Raw genomic sequence first — 18195 nt, forward strand, 5'->3', positions numbered from 1 at the left:
GGCTCAACCAAACTTCCTCCTTAGCAACGGACCGCCCTTTCACATTTTCATTGGTCCAAGGCAGAGTTTGTGGGATGATGAGCAGGTTGAGGAAGCAAACCTGGAACAGACCGTGGCGCTCCCGTAAAACCAACACACACACACGTGTATGGGAAGATATACCGCCCCCTGGTGCATTTGACGTGCAACTCACCGCATGGTGCAGTCATGGCAATGGACCAAACCAGTCAGAAGCGGTGGCGAGAGATAATAACTATGGCAAAATTTCAGTATATCATTATTATGAATGTAATTATGGACATTATTATTCAGCATTAAATTATATTAAGTGAACACGGTCTTCATTTAAATTACATAACATTTACACTACAAGTAAACGTAATTAAGATAAAAGGATAATGTATTAGTATTTTTGATTTTAGACATTTTTAAATTATAAGACGATAAAAGCAATGTATAAAGAAATATGCAGAAATGATAAATAAATAGATAAATAGGTAAACAGGTATGTTATAAATAAAACAAAATAATATATATTTTATAGAATAATATAAATAAAACAAAATAAATATATATAAATAAAATAATCATGATAGGGAGTTTATTTAAAATGAATAAGAATCATGTTATAATTAAGTAATGTATAAGAATTAAAGACAGGTGATGTCATTATTTTACTATTTAAAAGTAAGTTTGTGTTATTTTTAATCATTATTATTGTTTTTAAATTCTGATATTTATGTTTTTGTTCATCTCACATATTTTAGGTATACTCTGGGGAAAAACATCTATAAATACAAAATATCAGAGATTAATGTATGACAGAAATATGTCACATGCTGGAATATCATTGTATCATTTTAAAGTGATTGATATTTGTATTTGATATTTTTATTGTCTCTTCATTTTTACACTTGAAATAACTAAAGTGATAAGAGGTAATAATAGCAATTTTTATTGAAACATTCATTCAGTCACAATTCGGCTACAATTAAATATAGTAGAAAAACATAATATACTGGTTGCCCTTTACCATATTATTAAAGGTAATTAACTGCATATTAAAAATATATTTTTTTAAAGAACACTGAAATAACTGAAAAGGTTGACAATAATGAAATAAAATGTGTCACAGAAAAGGAAAAAATATTATGAATATAGTATGAGATTAGAAAAGACAGCCTTCTTTGTTACTCTATTTTATTTGTCAAGTGTACTTTACACACATTCGCACACTCACACACATCAAGCAAATATCAAGCAAATATACACGTACAAGTATTTCCAGCACATGAGTACAGTATGACAAGACAGGAAGAAGGAAAAAAACATTCGTTGGGTGCAACCATGCAGAACAATAAATTAAAAAAAATTCACCTGACCACAGCTTTGTACCCATCAGCCCTCTTACATTTTGTTAAAGGAGGCATATTATGCTTTTTTTCTTCATAATTTACCCACTGAGAATTAGAGTGGCCTCACTCCATTACTGTCATTTTGCATGAGCGTCGTATGAAGTCTTAAGGCTGCATTAATATCGTGCTGAATCATCTTCTCCAGGAATTTTTTTTTTTTACAAAAATGTTCTGTTTCCCTCAGATTTTAGTTTATGTATATTATATTCGGAGGAGCATGAATCATAGATGTACTTTTACAGTATATTTCTTGCCATGGTGTTATGGGCTCCTTTAAGGGGCGGAGCTGTGAGCCAGTGCCTCTCCCCCCCCCCCCCCCCCCAGAACTTTCATGGTAAGTCGAGATACCTGCTTTTCTAAGGTCCATAAAATCATGTGGTGTGCCCCAGGGTTCAAGTTTAGGCCCAGTGCTTTTAGACCCATACAGGCTCCCTCTTGGTGATGCTATCCGGAAACATGGAGTCATCTTTCACAGTTATGCCAACGATTCACAAATGTAGATCTCTGTGGCTCAGAGTGACACAAGGCCAATGGATGCACCTTTTAACTGCATCTCAGATGTCAAATCCTGGATGGCAGAAAACTTTCTCTGGCTTAACCAGGACAAAACTGAAGAAGTCATCAGTCCTGAGGCACAGAGAGAAACTTTTAATAAAACTACAGTTAATATCTTTTAAACCATCCACCCAAAACCTGGTTGCGATTTGAGAATCTGAGACGACTTTTATTCCACACATTAAGAACATCTCTATCATAAGATTTTACCACCTAAAGAACGTCGGCAGAGTCCAAATTGTGACATCGCAGTGGGACAAAGTTGGGAACGACTCACTCAGACACACTTTCAAAAACAGGCAGATTACCAAAGCTTTACTTGGTCATTTTAGCTCACATTTGATTGGTGGACAGGCATACTAAGTAAATGACGCTCACCCATAAATTAAACTTCTCCCTTCAGCTCAACAGTTCCTTGAATCCAAGATGCTACAAGGTGGCGGCAAAGTATTATTTCAAAATCAGTGGATCACAGACAATCGATCCCCCTAAAAATCCGTAAATATGCAGGGGTTCACTGCACAAACGTGAAAAAGTCCAATTTCCATAAGATGTCCCCTTTCAGGAATTAACAAGTAAATGTAAAAAAAAAACAACAAGCAAGAAGTTAAGGTTAGAAGAGCTGCAGCCTCCTTTAAAGATGGAGCATCCTACACTGCTTCAGAAGCAAGGCCAAGGTAATTCTTTTGTTGCCGGAACATTCCTTTGGTCCTTCATGTGATGATCTGAGGCTCCCAGGCCTGGCTGGCCACTAGAGGGCGGCACTGTGCAATGACAAGCGGGCCGACTGTGCTCTGACTGTCCAGGCACAGTCCGCTAACTGTGTGCTGCAGGGCCGAGCCTTTGGGCTTCCATTTCTGCACAGAAAAAACATGAGTTGCCGTGAATCCGTTCCAGCATCCACAAAAACGTCAACAAAATGTTTTTTAGTGAGAAAATAGTTCAGTGTTACATGTCACTGTCAGATGAAAACCCTGTATAACCAAATATGGATTTCCGAGACAATTTCATGAGGGAGAAACTGATACTGGAATGCAAAAACAAGAGGATGATAAATGCAATATTGTTCAGTCTCCTGTGGGACAAACATCCAATGCGGAGCCAAAATGGCCACCAGCAGATGAAGGAGGATGCGAGCGGCGGCTCACACATATGCTTCCACTTAATCGCGACTCCCTTCTCGCTGTTGTAAATCACAGGGTGGACGCGGGTCTGCTTGGAAAGACGGTGGGTTGGGGTTGAGAGGTTACGGCCCACGTCTTCTGAACGCCGATGACACAGCTGGTCTTACGATGGCCATTTTGTGTTCATTCCACACTGATTGTTAGGCCCATTAAGATGTGTAGATGATTGACAGTGGATGAGAGGAAAGCCAGGAGTTGCGCTCAAAGCCTTTGAAATCACATCTTGTCCTCGGTGCATTTTCTTTTCTAAGGGAATCAATCTTTAATTTTTTCAGTCTGTTTTAAAACCCCATTTAAAAAACCTGACCATGTTTGAAAAGATATTGAACCTATTTTAAAACCTAAATCCTGCTTTATAACCTTAACGCTGTTTTAAAATCCTAATTTAGAAGTCTAATATGGTCACCAATCCCTAACCCTGGTTTAAAAAAAACTTTACACCTGAACTCAAATTTCAAACAGGAACCTTGTCTTGAAACAATACTTTGCAAATTTAAACCGTGGGACCAAAACCCTGTGTTAAAACCTTAATCCCAGTTTGAAACCCGAAATTGAAACCCTAACTATGAGTTAAAAGAAAGACTCAATCTTTGCTGGAATCCCTAAACCAGACTTGAAACGCAAATATTTTGTTTGACACCCTAATCTTGGGCTAGCGTTCTGACCTGTCGAGGCTCTTTGGCGTTGCAGGGCTCCATGGTGACCTTTGACCCCGCGGTGAAGAGCGTGATGGCCAAGCAAAGGTCGCGCTGCCGGATCAACGGCTCGATTAACTCCCACCTCTGAAAAACAAATCCCACACAAACATCAATACGAAGCAATTATTTGTGGGTTTAAAGAAAACCTCACCCAGGCTCCAAACCCTACCAAACAAGGCTTCAAATCACTAATTAAATACCCTCACCAGTATTTGAAACCCTAACATTAGGTTGAAAGCCTGACTCCAAAGCTTTGCTTGAAACCTTAATTTGTCATACTAACCCCAGCTTGAAACCCAAAATACAAATTTGAAACCCTAACCTTTGCTTGAAACCCTAACCCTTGACTAAAACCCAGAACCTTTTCCTGAAAACCCTAATTTGAAACTCAAAAACCGCGATTGCCATGCATTGCCAATTTGAAACCCCAACATTTGCTTGAAGCCCTAACCCAGATTTGAAAATCTAACTTGAGACCTTAACCTTTACTCAAAACCTTAACCCAGACCCGAGCCTAATTTGAAACCCCCGACACCGACAACCTAATATGGTGCCCTTTTGGCCAGGCTGATTTGAAACCCAAGCCTCGGTCGGGTGAGGCCCCGCGTCCCACCTCGGCGGCCGAGCCCTGACCTGCGCCTGCGGCCTGCTGCCTCTGACCACTTTGCACTCCGCCAGGCCGAGTCCGTCCATCCCGCGGGTCTCCAGGCACAACGTTCCCTGTCGGAGGACGCTGGACACGGCCTCCTGCTCGGGAACCCTTGAGGGAGGGATTGAGGCCGGTCAGCAATCTTACTGAAGAAAGACGCTAATCGAACGTCACCGCTTCAATTGATCATTGAAAGTCAAACTTTATTGAATTCACACTTGAATTTAGAATTGCGTGAATAATTCAACTATGAGGTATGATTCCATAAAATACTGTTCAATACTGCCAAAGTGTTAAGGGGGCTCAGATCCCTCTTAATCCCCACCCTAGGACCACCACTGTATTCAATTGATTATTTTATTCATAATTGTATTTCAGTTCATTGATTTAAAATGCATAATTCAATTTTTAACCCTATTTATAAATTCATGTAAAATTATAACTTTGAATTTAAAGTACATCATTAAAAAATGTACACATAATGTAGTTTGATTTCATGAGAATGTCATGCATAGTTTACTTATGCAACAATGAATAGAATTTTATTTATAATGTAATTTCCACTAATGTATATTTAATGACTCGTTTTTTTCAATTATTTTCATTGAATTTTCAATTTAATAGATGATTTCATTGGATTCATCATTTCATGTCTGGGTTGATAAATTCTATTTAATTTCCCATTTTCTGTATGTCAATATTTATTTTATCTACAGTAACATGTACTCCACACTTTGACGTAATTCAGTACGTATTTTATCCCCACATTTTATTTTATTTTCAAAGTAATTCACGCTGAATCATATTTGTGAATAAAAACTGAGCTGATGTATTCCAGCATGAATCATTGACCTGATCATTTGTGATTCAGGGTGTCATGACACCGCGTGCGTTTACTCTCGCTTGACAGGGAAAAAAAAAAAAAGGAAATGAAGAAGAAACTTAAATTTACAAGCCGGCACCCCCCACCCCCCCTAATTGTATCTTTTGGTGATTCACCATTTTGGCTTCTCAGCTTAATTGGTTCAATGTGTGAGTACGCGAGGGACTCGAGCGACTGTGATTTAATGCAGCGTGACGTGGTGCAGCCCAGCATGCGGTACAGCTAAACGCACTCATAACCCCCCCCCCCCAAAAAAAAAAAACTCATGTCTCTTTGTTACACGGTTAGATGAAAACTAATTGTCTTGAAGAAATATTGACAAATCAAGCCCACCTGAGCTCAGGGTAAACATTCTCCATGTACCAGCGGAAAGGTTTGCAGTTCAGCTTTCGGCGCAGCGTCAGACGGTCGGCTATGCTGCAAAGAGAGTAAACGCGTCACACAATTAATGACACAGTGGTCTCTTGATATCCGGGGGGGAAAAAAAAAACAAGCTAAAACCATGAGAACTAATTTCAGTTTGAAAATGTTTATATAATTAATTCAGGAAAAAGCATTTTTTTCCTGACAAATTACTCTCCCTTATGTCGTACGGTGACAAGAACGTACCTGCCGAAAGCTTTGCCTTGTGCTGAAGGCCTGGCCGAGTAGTAGTACTGCTTGTACTCGTCCATCCACACCTCGGCGGCCCGCCGCGTGTTCCTACGCGCACGTCACACATCACAGTAATCTCACAAGTACAGCGCATCCGAAAAGTATTTGCAGCACTTCACATTTTCCACCGTTTGCTGTTTTAAAACCTCATTCTTAAAAGGTAAGAAAAACGCGGCACACATTTTTTTTTCGGTCCCCTTCCCCAGATCTGTGCCACCGGACAATCTTTTCTCAGAGGTATACAAAAAAATTCCATTGACTTCATATTTGGACTAGGTTTTCACAAGCAGAGGCTGCGAATAAGTTTTTTTTTTTATATATTTGGAGAAAAAGACTATACTGTGCGTTTTCTAAATATGAATACAGCTTGAACAAAAGATTATGTGCAAAAAAGGCAAGCACTGCAGACACTTTTTTAGTGTTTTGTATTTTTTAGTTTTAGTATTTGATTCCATCAGGGACTCACTTGATGTAGGTGAGAGCATTGCCTTCTGGGAAGTCGTACGGGTGTCGCTTCCGGAACACATGACCCACGCGACTGCACGGCAGGATTTCCAGACTGCCGCCGCACATCCATACGCGGAACGACAGCTCTGGCAATGAGAATAAGAAGAATATTCCTCCTCCTCATCATCATCATCATCATCATCATACGGACATTTGAGTGTGAAACGTGTCACTGAGCTTCACTGAATGCTCCAGTGCTGCACAAATGGCAAGGACAGGATTTTTGGGGGTTTTTTTATGTGTGCAATGTGGAATGCTGTCATGTGCAAAACTGTCAGGAATGTGTCCAGTATGCATCACCCGATGACATCATTTTCATTTCCCTGATTTAATTTGAAGCACATGTCTAATGTAGTTAATGTGGAGTAAGAACACATGAAATCAGATATATAAGCGAGCAGGCATCTTACCAAAGTTCTCCCCACCCCAGATGTCCATGTGAGTGTCGTACTGTCCAAGATGGTTGAACCAACTCTTGTCCATTGCAAATATTCCCCCCGCAATTACCGGGGTTCTGGAAAAAAAAGAAAACATTTGGCACCGTTACCGTGACAGTCACTGCGTGAAAGGTGGGACCGAGCTCTTAGCATTTTGATTCTGAGCCTACTGGCTGGGATAGGCTCCAGCAGCCCCCCCCCTTCCGCGACCCCTGTAAGGATTAAGTAGATCAGAATGGACGGATGGATAAATGTTGATGGCATTTGTTTGCAGAAAAAGTTTGTATATTGTTTCTGTGCAAACAAATTTGAACCACAGTGTTGTGTTTTGGTTCCCACAAAGTTAGCATTTAGTTCCTTGGGGAATTTATTTTGTTTGAGTTGTCATTTTGATTTGTATTATGTTGTATTTGAGAAAAAAAAGCGTTAAAGTTAACCGTTTTCTTTACTTGTGAACTATTCTTTTTTATGACGTTTGCTTGCACTTTTCCAAAAATAATAGCATATTGTTTCCAACAAAGTATTTTCTTTCTTCGTGATTGAATTTTCAACAGTGTAACGTTACAATTTTGATATTCATTTGAATTAATTTTGAAGAACAGAGTTAGCATGTTGCTTCCGACAAGGTCATCGTTTTGTTTCCTTGTCAAAAAATAAATAAAAAAATACAAATGACAGTTCGAGTTGATATTTTGTTTCCGCCACCGACTGTGGCCCCCATCACTCGAACCTGATTGGCTGCGTGGGGTCACTCCTGGCCATTTTCTGTTCTATGGGAATCTGCTCCCACTTAAAGTGGAGACTCCAGTCAAATCCTGGTGAGAGAAACAAGATACAGCCATCAACATAAACATTTTTTTTTTGGTTGATCATTTAAGTGTAACGGGAAGGGGGACTTCCTCCTCCTCGCCAGCTGTGCTCGCAGCTGTTAAGTTACAACCACGGGGGATCGCGGCGTATCCTCTCACCTCCTCTCAAGTCGGCCGAGGCGGCCAAGTAAGCAAAGTTGTCCAGGCTGATGACATCGATGATGGGGCTCACCACTCGCGTATGGTCCTGCAACAACGTGGGGATCGATGCTTAGTTGTCGTTTCGAATATTTTGATCTGCGGTAAGGGGGAGGCTTGGCTGCGCTCCCGTGCCCAGCTGTCTTCGGTTACGCCTCTTGTCCCATTGTTTGTATCAGGCCATGATCCAAGCGTGGCCCAAAACACTCATAAACATGGTGTGTCCAATGCGGGATGACATGTTGCGCTCTGCTTCTCGTTAACTTTCCCTTTTCAAAAGCGGGATACATTTGGACTCAAGGGGAATATACTGACATGGGAAAGTACTGCATTCGCATCATTTGGTCCCGGCCCATGGGGAAAGGATTTTATCGTCATTAAAGCCAGATCGAGTGTCATTCCATTTTGAGTTTTTTTTTTCTTGAACAATGCCTCTCTAAGCAATGTGAAATTTGTTTGGGCTGTTTATCATGAGTATTCTCGAGAAAAAAAAATTCTCAAAAGGACACATTTGGAAAGACAGTTTTGTTTCAAAGTGTTCAGGTTGTCTTGATAGCCTTGATAATTTAAAGATTTTTTTTAATGAAGGGGGGGGGGGGTGTCTATCATGAATAGACTCTCCTGAAGACTCAAGAGATCATCATAGAAAGTCTACTATTTTGGTCCGAAATGTTTGGCCAAAAGGTACTGCTAACATTTTTTAGCTTGCTTGGACTGTCTCGAATTTAAAAAAAAAGAAAAAAACAAATTTTAATCACCTGCAAGACCACTTAGCAAGAGTCTCAAGAAGTCTCGCTTTTTTTTTTTTAATTCAGCCTCCAACGCTGGTCTCACTTCAATTTGGGTGACATGTCTATCAAGAGGCGGCCCGGTAGTCCAGTGGTTAGCACGTCGGCTTCACAGTGCAGAGGTACCGGGTTCGATTCCAGCTCCGGCCTCCCTGTGTGGAGTTTGCATGTTCTCCCCGGGCCTGCGTGGGTTTTCTCCGGGTGCTCCGGTTTCCTCCCACATTCCAAAAACATGCGTGGCAGGCTGATTGAACACTCTAAATTGTCCCTAGGTGTGAGTGTGAGTGCGAATGGTTGTTCGTTTCTGTGTGCCCTGCGATTGGCTGGCAACCGATTCAGGGTGTCTCCCGCCTACTGCCCGAAGACAGCTGGGATATGCTCCAGCACCCCCCCGCGACCCTAGTGAGGATCAAGCGGCTCGGAAGATGAATGAATGAATGTCTATCAAGAGTAAACGCACTAAAATCCACAAAAGCCTTGCCTAAAAAGACACAAAAAGTCTGCCATTTTGGTTTTAAGTGGCCATTTTGGTTTTAAGTGGCCATTTTAGAGTCATTCCGACCAGTTCGACGGGTCCTCCGAGATGACCTCGTCCTTGCGATGTTGCCAGATAAACAGCCAACGCGTGGATTTCAGTATCCAAGGTCTTCTGACTTCGAGGGCTCTCACAAATGTGCGATACAAATACTCTCCCCAGGATGTTTTCTGACAACAATCCCTTCTTCTAACAATAGCCAACTTAAGCTGCTTCTCCATTTGTTTTCTATGCATGGACCGTGTGAGAGTGTGTGTGTGTGCTGGGGGGAATGGGATTCCCTGGCGGACTAGCTAATCCAATTGTTGGGATTCTTTCTGCTGCATTACAGAAAGACAGAAAAAAAAATCATGCTGCCTGCAGGGATATGAATTCTTTATCACTACCCAACCCACAACAGAATATACCATAGCCTAACTCTGTGTGTGTGTGTGTGCGTGTATACACTGTACCTCCTTGACGCGCTGGATCATTGGCTGCAGCCAATCAGCGTTCACCTCACAGTGGCTGTCCAAGAAAGTCAAGATAGGGGCCGAGGCAGAGTTGGCTCCTCGCACGCGGGACCTGATGAGTCCTGAGGGAACGAGGGCGTTAGCGCTTCATTTCAGACACGAGGTTTGGAGTTGGGGTGTGACAACTCTGTGAGGATGTGTCCAAAGGGGGCTGCTGCGTGTCTTCAAAAGCTCAGGAAAAAAAAAAAATGGCTGTCGACTTGTGAATATTTGGTCTATTATGCGCCCGTGTCGGGCTGTGTTAGGAGAGCACCGAGGCTTGCGGCAACACTAACACGTGCTGACATGCTGTCGCCACTTGTTTGTGAGGCGTGAGAGCAAAATCATTTTTGACACCTTTCCCCACCTTTTTCGCATTAACAGTGACACACAGTTGCCAAAGGTCCTTTCCATTAATTTTACACATACACAGACACACACACACACTTACCCTCTCTCCTGCCGTTCCTCAGGCAGCGCACTTTGGGGATCTGAGCGAGCAGCTGGCAGTCATCGGCTGAGCAAGTCAAACAGATCGTGTCAAGGCAGACGAAATATACACACACACACACACACATTGAGTCAACCGCATTGAGCGCCACTTAAATGTGGACAAAATGTCTGCCATCCTGCTTTGAAGCGGACATTTGGATTTGGGTGTGCGCTCTCTTTTTGTAATTCAGTGCTAGTTTCACTTCAGAAAATGGTGGTAGGCATGTTTGCAAGTTGAAGAATGAATGCAAATTTGCTCTTTAGGTTTGGGAGCATGCATGAGAATTGCTTTAAAAAATATTGCCTGCGAAGCCAGTTTCCCTTAGCAACATGAAATTTGGTACATTGTCTATCGTCAGGGCGGCCCGGTAGTCCAGTGGTTAGCACGTTGGTTTCACAGTGCGGAGGTACCGGGTTCGATTCCAGCTCCGGCCTCCCTGTGTGGAGTTTGCATGTTCTCCCCGGGCCTGCGTGGGTTTTCGCCGGGTGCTCCGGTTTGCTCCCACATTCCAAAAACATGCGTGGCAGGCTGATTGAACACTCTAAATTGCCCCTAGGTGTGAGTGTGAGTGCGAATGGTTGTTCGTCTCTGTGTGCCCTGCGATTGGCTGGCAACCGATTCTGGGTGTCCCCCGCCTACTGCCCGAAGACAGCTGGGATAGGCTCCAGCACCCCCCGCGACCCTAGTGAGGATCAAGCGGCTCGGAAGATGAATGAATGAATGAATGAATGTCTATCGTCAGTCGACCCTCAAAAAACAGTCATCCTCAAAAGATATGAAAAACCACACTCTTAGTGGCCCCTTGATTTAAAAAAATAATAATTTTCCACACATTTTGAAAAGCAGCATCAGTAAAGTTTGAGTTTTTTAGTTTTAGTTTTATTTTGAAACAAATCAGGAATAACTAAAAAAAAAACAACTAACTTTATACATGTCTCATGAACAAAGTTAGCTAAAAACAGACACACCCGCACGCACGCACACGGGCAGCTTAGCACTAAGAGCGCGACTGTGAACCGGCTGATGCATTGTGGGTATGTCCTCATCCTCTGTGCAATACATCCTCCCACACTTGTAATCCTCACTGATTGAATGAGATGTACGCACACTAGTGGTTTTAATTTTTTTTTTTTTAATACCGCTTATATCACAGCGCGTAGCGAGCCGCCGCGTATGAGCGTGAGAAAGGAACGGAAGATCCAGTAATACTCATAACTGTAAGTGTGTGTGACAGCTGGCGCTGTGTGTTTGTCCTGGTATGCGCAGCCACATCAAATTCTTACTCGATTGTGTCATTTCATAAATAGTACGTAGCTAGCAAAGAGCGAAAAACCATGAGTAATAAACACCCCGCTTTGAAAAATGTTTATGGGGCCAGCGTAATTCACACCATCAGAATACACAAAGAAGAGTTTCACAATTAAGTAGGCTGTTGTTTTTTTTAACAGAGGATAAAGAATCCATGCCTTTGAGATATATGTCGTTTGCCAAAAAAGAGAGCAATTGAAAATATTTAATATTTTTTCAAATCTTATTTCTTGTTTAAATCTGTAAATAGGTGAATCTGTGGGTGCTGAACTGAGCATGTGGAGAGGCACTGTAAGCGAATTTGAGAATATCGAAATGCAAAAGTGTGAAGGATTACCGCACAAACATTTTTTTTTTTAAATCATAAAATGTCCCCTTTTTGGGTAGATTTTTTAAAATTGTAAGTACGATAGTGAATGATTAAAACATTTTCAATTATTTTTACACTTGTACCATAAAGCCAAGTGTTGCTGGTCTTAATCAACATCAGCCAACGGCGTAACGAGTCAGCGGCGTGCCAATCTCGTTGCCATTGCACAGATCACAACGCTGTGCTAATTATTCGTCTCTGCAGTAGTTGAACATGAGCTAATGGTTCACACACTCTGCAATGGCCTCTGCACGCGTGCTGAGTGCGCAGCGGAGTTACAAGCGCGCATGCTGAGAGGTGACACAGCCAAAAACACGTTTAAACGCAATTGTGTTTCGCCAGCTACGATTACTGCTGGGTTTTATGTGGAAATAACAACCTAGCAAAAACACAATACTCGCTACTGTTAGTATTGTTGTCTTTTTTTTTTTGCTTCCAGTTTGCATACCAAGGAGTATTACACCCAACGCTTTTCCAAGAAGAAACGGTTGATATTACAGCAGAGAAGTCGTAATCCAGCCAGTGAAAACTCAAGTGGGCTAAATTCATTTTTGTGATTTTTTTATTTTTATTTTGAAGGTGAGAAAAAAAGGCCTCAGTTAGATTTGCAACAATTAAAACATGTTTTGAGAATAAAGAAATAATTTTAATGGTAAATAAATGTGAGCCTTTGTTCAGCACTTTTGGCACCGTGTGAAGGAGTTGAAATGTGCACTACGGTTCACATTTAAACATGAATGCTGTCGTTTAAGAATTCATTCTAAAAACATGAAAGTATATTTTGTATTTAATGATCAAATACGAAAGTGGTCTTTTCAGGAAAATACCATTTTAAGCGGAAAACTGTGGGTTATTCTGTCAATACATTAATCACCCAATTTAAAAAAAATCACGTGACTGAAAAAAAAACAAGAGCTATAATATTAAAAAATATATGTCGTAATATCACAAAACAAGTCGTAGAGAAGTCGTACTTTTACAAGAGTAAAGCTGCGATTTCGTGATGAAAAAGTTGTACGAGAGTACGGCGGAGAGCCGGCTGCTGCGATGATGTTGATGAGATGTGAGCAGTGGAAGGACAAAAGAGGAGACAACTGGGGAGAGAGTATAATCCTGTTAAGTCTCCACTTAATCACTCGCCTCTTCCATCCAGGATGTGCCGCCTTGCCCTCACACCGCACATACTAAACGCTACATGCTAACTTTCTAATGATCTTTTTAACAGCAGAAAGTCTTGGGAAGGGTACAAATTAATCAATTGCTATTTTTTAAAAACATTTTTCCCGCAAATAAATAATGTAAAGACGATCAGTGTTAAACACAATGTATAACTCGAGTTGTGAGCGGCAATAAAGCGCAACGCCACGGCAACAGCGTGCTGCAAACTCAAAAGCGATCCAGACCCTTTTTACTGTACACATGATTGAATGAACTTTATATCACATTTTTTGGTGTGTGAGCAGTTTGGTGAGTTTTTGGGTGAATTTTTAGAGCTCCCGAAATGCAAATAAATCCATTAACCGAGCCGCTTATCCTCACGAGCATTGACTTCATGATGGAAAATTATAATCGCTTATTATGGAAAACTATAATTGCTACAGAAACCATAGGGACCTCGCAGCGGTCGCTGCTCGAGCACTAACGGCTCCACCCACGTGCACGGGTAGACCGTGCTTTGTGCTAGATTTGCACTGGGCGCAAGCCCTTCCTGTCCTGAGGTTATCAGACAATAGCCCCTTCTACCCCCCCCCCCCCCCCCCCTTCACGCAAGACTCACTGATCTGAAGTCTGCTTCAAACTCACCGTCGGCGCTGAAGTCGTCGATGAGGAGGATTTCGTGAATGAGCTGCGGAGGACTCCGCATCAGGACGCTGATGGCAAACGAGCATTAAACTTTGCCCCAATGGCCGTGGCTAATGCTAAACACCAACGAGTCGCCATTACCTCTTGACTGTGCGCAGCAGCGTGGAGCGGGCCTCGTTGTGGAAGGTGATGATGACGCTGGTGGACGGCAGGTCGACGTCATAGTTTAGGGAGGCGCACCTGAAAAGAGGATAAATGAGGTATTAATTTTGTAAGGCTACATTAAACATATCTTAGAATGTGATGAGGTTCATCTCTAATAGATTCTCCTGCCGTTGTCGTCATCTAACTGTATAGCATTAGCATCGCTTTTGTGATTTAAGTATAAAATTGTTCAGTTTCCACTTTTGCAATTGTTCACCAATCCCACAGTCATGTGCTGTTAACACCCAACTGAGCTGAAACATCAATGAGATGGTGCGGCGTGGCGTGTGCCACCTGTAGTGTCTGGTGTCCCTGAGCGGCCGCTGCGCTCCCAGACGGTGGCTCTCGATGAGGTTGAAGGCGTGCTCCCTGTATGGGTCGTCACCGGGCTTCAGCTGCTTAGCGTCCAAGTACTTATTCTCATCCAGGCCACCCAGAAGAAGATCCTGATGCTCGCCACGTGGGGGCTGGCTTACCTGACGACCACACACACGCACGCACATGCACACACGGAAACAGAAGCTTTCAGCTTTCAATAAACCCACCGCAACCACAAACCAAACAAGAGTAGAAATGTGTACAAGCAGACGACCACATTGTCTCCCAAAGGGCATACGTCGACTGTTCACTAGCTAAAGTAAAAAAAATGAAGATACGTTATTCAAGTACATGTGTCATTAAGGGAATCTGTATTTTTTTTTAAACGCTTCGACCATCTTACACATTTTTCCAACTTTTACAGAAAAATTCATCTTTAAAAACGAACCAACCAACTCACTAACTAAAGAACTACCAAATTAACGAGTACATTGATGAATCGACAAACAAAAGTCACTAACGAATTAATAAAATTAACTAGTTCATTCATTTGCTCATTTACAAAGCAACCCATTGAACCAACAAACTAGCTAGCAAGTTTGCAGACCCACCAAGTGAACCAACCAACTAATGAATTACCAACAAGCAATCAAAGAAACCAACTTAGAACCCAACTAATTACACCGAGCAACTCACTGTTTAACAATTTAACTCGTGAGTAGACGACCTAAAACGAACAAAACAGATTAACTGACCAACTAATTCACAAATGAACCCCCTAACCAGCTGACTCTCTAACTCATTCACTTCCTGACTTACTAATGAATGGATAAACAGCCAAACTAACGGGAAATTAACCAATTAGCTAAGAAACTAACAAACCAACTCACCAATGAACGGGCGAATAGACAAGACTAGGAAATTCACAAACTACCCCCAACAAAGCTGACTAACCAATGAACTAAGGAGCTACGTCGCGAACAAACAAGCTAAGTCGCGAATTAACTATTAAATAACTACAGTCCCTCATTCACGAATAAATGAATGCAACAAACAGTACGGGACTGTTAAAAATGTAACTGCTCGGTGGGCTGAATTAAAAAAAAAACATGGTGGGCATTATGTGATTTAAAAGCTCGTCGAAGACGCCGACAAACGTTCGAGTCCCAACATGACTGAATGGCGGGTTTTTTTTAAAGTCCACTCGAAAGCAATGCGGGACTGTTAAAAATGTAACTGCTCGGTGGGCTGAATTAAAAAAAACATGGTGGGCATATTATGTTATTTAAAAGCTCGTCGACGACGCCGACAAACGTTCAAGTGAGTCCCAACATGACTGAATGGCGGTTTTTTTTAAAGTCCACTCGAAAGCAGACCGCGTTCATGTTTCGGATACGGTTACGATAGGGCACGAGGGGACGTAAAAAGTGCCCGACAGCCTCACCTTGACGTTTTAGTTGGAGGATGGGTGACGGTTTTCTCAGTGTAGTGGCAAAGTTGAAGGACCTCACAGCGCAGAGTAAAGAGAGCGCTCGCCTTCCAAAGGGCAGCTGTGGTTGCATAAGGTCTTGCACACATTCCAAGCGGCTCTGAGCAAATGCGGTTGACCCTCGCATCATCGGTAGATTCGCATATTTGCTGATTTTTTTTTATTTTTATTTAAGCATCTTTTTATTTTCTGCGATTTTTTTCCCTCACCGTCTTTCGTAACATGCATATGATGTTTATCAGTGTTTGCTGAAGAATTGTTTGAGTTTTAAAATTTGTACATTTCCTGCATTTTGCGCATCTATTCGATTTTTTACAAATGTATATATACAGGTACTTATTTAAAAATACCAAACAAACAAACAAAAACATTAGGCTTTTCGGGAGGGATTGAGGGTGGAACAGATGAATGGCATTTCCATTCATTTCAATGGGGAAAATGTATTTGCGATACGTACTGTATTTACAAATGAAACTCTTATCTCACGGTACCACTGTATTACGCTAGAATGCTGCCTAAATATTGGAGGCCAACCAATTAATCGGGCAATATTAGCACTTTTAAAATAAGCAAAGGTTGGCCAACTTTTTGCCGACGTTTGCCTGTTTTTGTTACATCCTAACACAGTAGCATAAAACAAATATAATAACATTCAAACACCCTCCACTAAAAATGTCAACAAAAAAAAAAACCCATCAGATTTTTGCCAATTTCTCTGGCCAGCTCCACGTCTCGGGGAAAGTTTGTGACACCTGTTATTTTTTTACATGGATGCAGTGTTCCAAGACCCCTTGAAACTCTGCCACAAGTCATTAACTCCATATTTAAATACTAAGCTTACAATTGATCCAAACACAAATTGTAAAATGATCTGTCTTCAACAAAGAACACTCGATTCTCACAATGTCAATCAAAAATCATTACTTTCACACCACATGACCACCCCGTCAATGTCATGTCACCCTGGAACAACCCGCTGAAAAAACTTTTCCATCTACGCCCCTGAATCACGGACACCTGAATGCAAGGCGACACGCGGACTAACACAATCCACCAGCTGGCCCTGCGTGCAACCCGAGAGGCGCCCACCACGACACCACAGCATAACCCGAGGCAAGCAGGCAGGGAGCTCCTAGACTTAGGGAAAGCCTCTTATGCAGGTGCTTGCGGGAAGGGCACCACCATCACCACGCACATGCAGGCACGGCGAAAAAAAAAATAAACATCACAATCACGCATGCAGCGCACACCTTCCCGCAGCGTAACGCCAATAACGCACTTGACTCACAATCAGCGGGATGGTCCTGTCGTCTCGGTGGATCTCCAGGCGCCCACCTCCCAGGTGGTGATTCCCCGCTGACGAGGGCGCAGACGCCGCCGTCGCCGGCTTACTGTCCTGCCACAGGTAGTAGAAGGTGCCCAGGATCCAGGCGACGGTCAGGATCGCGATGGCGTTGGCCCGAATCCTGCGCATGGTGAGCCCATACGTAGAAGCGGACCTGGGCGAAGGGGGCGCGGCGGAGGGCGCTCCGGGGCCCTGGTGCCGGCGAGGCGAGCGTATCGCAACCTCCTCGCAAAAGTCCTACTCGAAGAGCGAGAGAAAGAGAGAGGGGTGTCGATGGCGATGAAGAAGAATGGAGAAGAAGGAGAAGAGGAGGAGGACGCTCGCTGCCTCCCTGCAGGGATGGAAGGCTGGGCTGGATGGAGGGTTGCGCGGTCCTAGCGCCGACCCGATACAGTCAATGATAATTCATTCATTCATCATTCATTCATCTTCCGAGCCGCTTGATCCTCACTAGGGTCGCGGGGGGTGCTGGAGCCTATCCCAGCTGTCTCCGGGCAGTAGGCGGGGGACACCCTGAATCGGTTGCCAGCCAATCGCAGGGCACACAGAGACGAACACTCTAGGGACAATTGAGAGTGTTCAATCGGCCTGCCACGCATGTTTTTGGAATGTGGGAGGAAACCGGAGCACCCGGAGAAAACCCACGCAGGCCCGGGGAGAACATGCAAACTCCACACAGGGAGGCCGGAGCTGGAATCGAACCCGGTACCTCTGCACTGTGAAGCCGACGTGCTAACCACTGGACTACCGGGCCGCCATCAATGATAATGTCCGCGCCAAATAACAGTTTTTTGTCGTACTAAAAAAAAAACGAGATGAATAATTGCGCAAACATTATCCATCATAAATTAATATGTCCTATAACGTACAATTTACAGGGTATTTAAAAAGGGAGTCCGCACACACCTGCCAACATTGACATTCCCTTTAATTCATAACCAAATAATTTTCAGCTCTTCAAGTAGGCCGTTATAACATTATTTGCTTTCTAACAAATGCCTGAACGTTTTCTGTAACGCTCACTACGATATGAAGTGTTCATAATCCCCTCCACACAAAGTC

General features: G+C 42.7%; 1 protein-coding gene across 2 annotated transcripts; it reads right to left on the reverse strand.

Moving 5' to 3' along the window:
• Positions 1-1183: 1183 nt before the first annotated feature.
• Positions 1184-17454, reverse strand: galnt16 (UDP-N-acetyl-alpha-D-galactosamine:polypeptide N-acetylgalactosaminyltransferase 16). 2 transcript variants are annotated; one of them, XR_007966798.1, is made up of 16 exons: positions 17077-17454; positions 14276-14457; positions 13919-14017; positions 13778-13845; positions 10255-10320; positions 9765-9886; positions 7951-8038; positions 7713-7797; positions 6956-7059; positions 6505-6631; positions 5994-6086; positions 5718-5801; positions 4486-4612; positions 3820-3936; positions 1956-2827; positions 1184-1859 (listed from the first exon to the last, which is right to left on the reverse strand). XR_007966798.1 is itself a non-coding variant. In XM_052086586.1 (15 exons), exons 1-15 carry the CDS (start codon positions 17260-17262, stop codon positions 2684-2686), a joined length of 1692 nt encoding a protein of 563 aa, XP_051942546.1. In that variant the 5' UTR covers positions 17263-17454; the 3' UTR covers positions 1184-2683. The 2 variants fall into 2 exon arrangements, 1 of the variants encoding a protein (XP_051942546.1); XM_052086586.1 differs by having other exon boundaries at positions 1184-2827.
• Between the last annotated feature and the right edge of the window lie 741 nt (positions 17455-18195).

Source organism: Hippocampus zosterae, chromosome 14 (genome assembly GCF_025434085.1).
Source record: "Hippocampus zosterae strain Florida chromosome 14, ASM2543408v3, whole genome shotgun sequence".
NCBI classification, from domain to species: domain Eukaryota; kingdom Metazoa; phylum Chordata; class Actinopteri; order Syngnathiformes; family Syngnathidae; genus Hippocampus; species Hippocampus zosterae.

Bases quoted from the DNA above. Each gene is read 5' to 3' on its own strand.
- galnt16 (XM_052086586.1), bottom strand. From the start codon at position 17,262: ATGCGCAGGATTCGGGCCAACGCCATCGCGATCCTGACCGTCGCCTGG. The intron at 10,321-13,777 runs GTGAGTTTGAAG...TGACTTGCTCAG, and splicing joins CGACGACTTCAGCGCCGACG to CCGATGACTGCCAGCTGCTC. The intron at 6,087-6,504 runs GTGAGTCCCTGA...ACGTGCGCGTAG, and splicing joins AATGCTCTCACCTACATCAA to GAACACGCGGCGGGCCGCCG.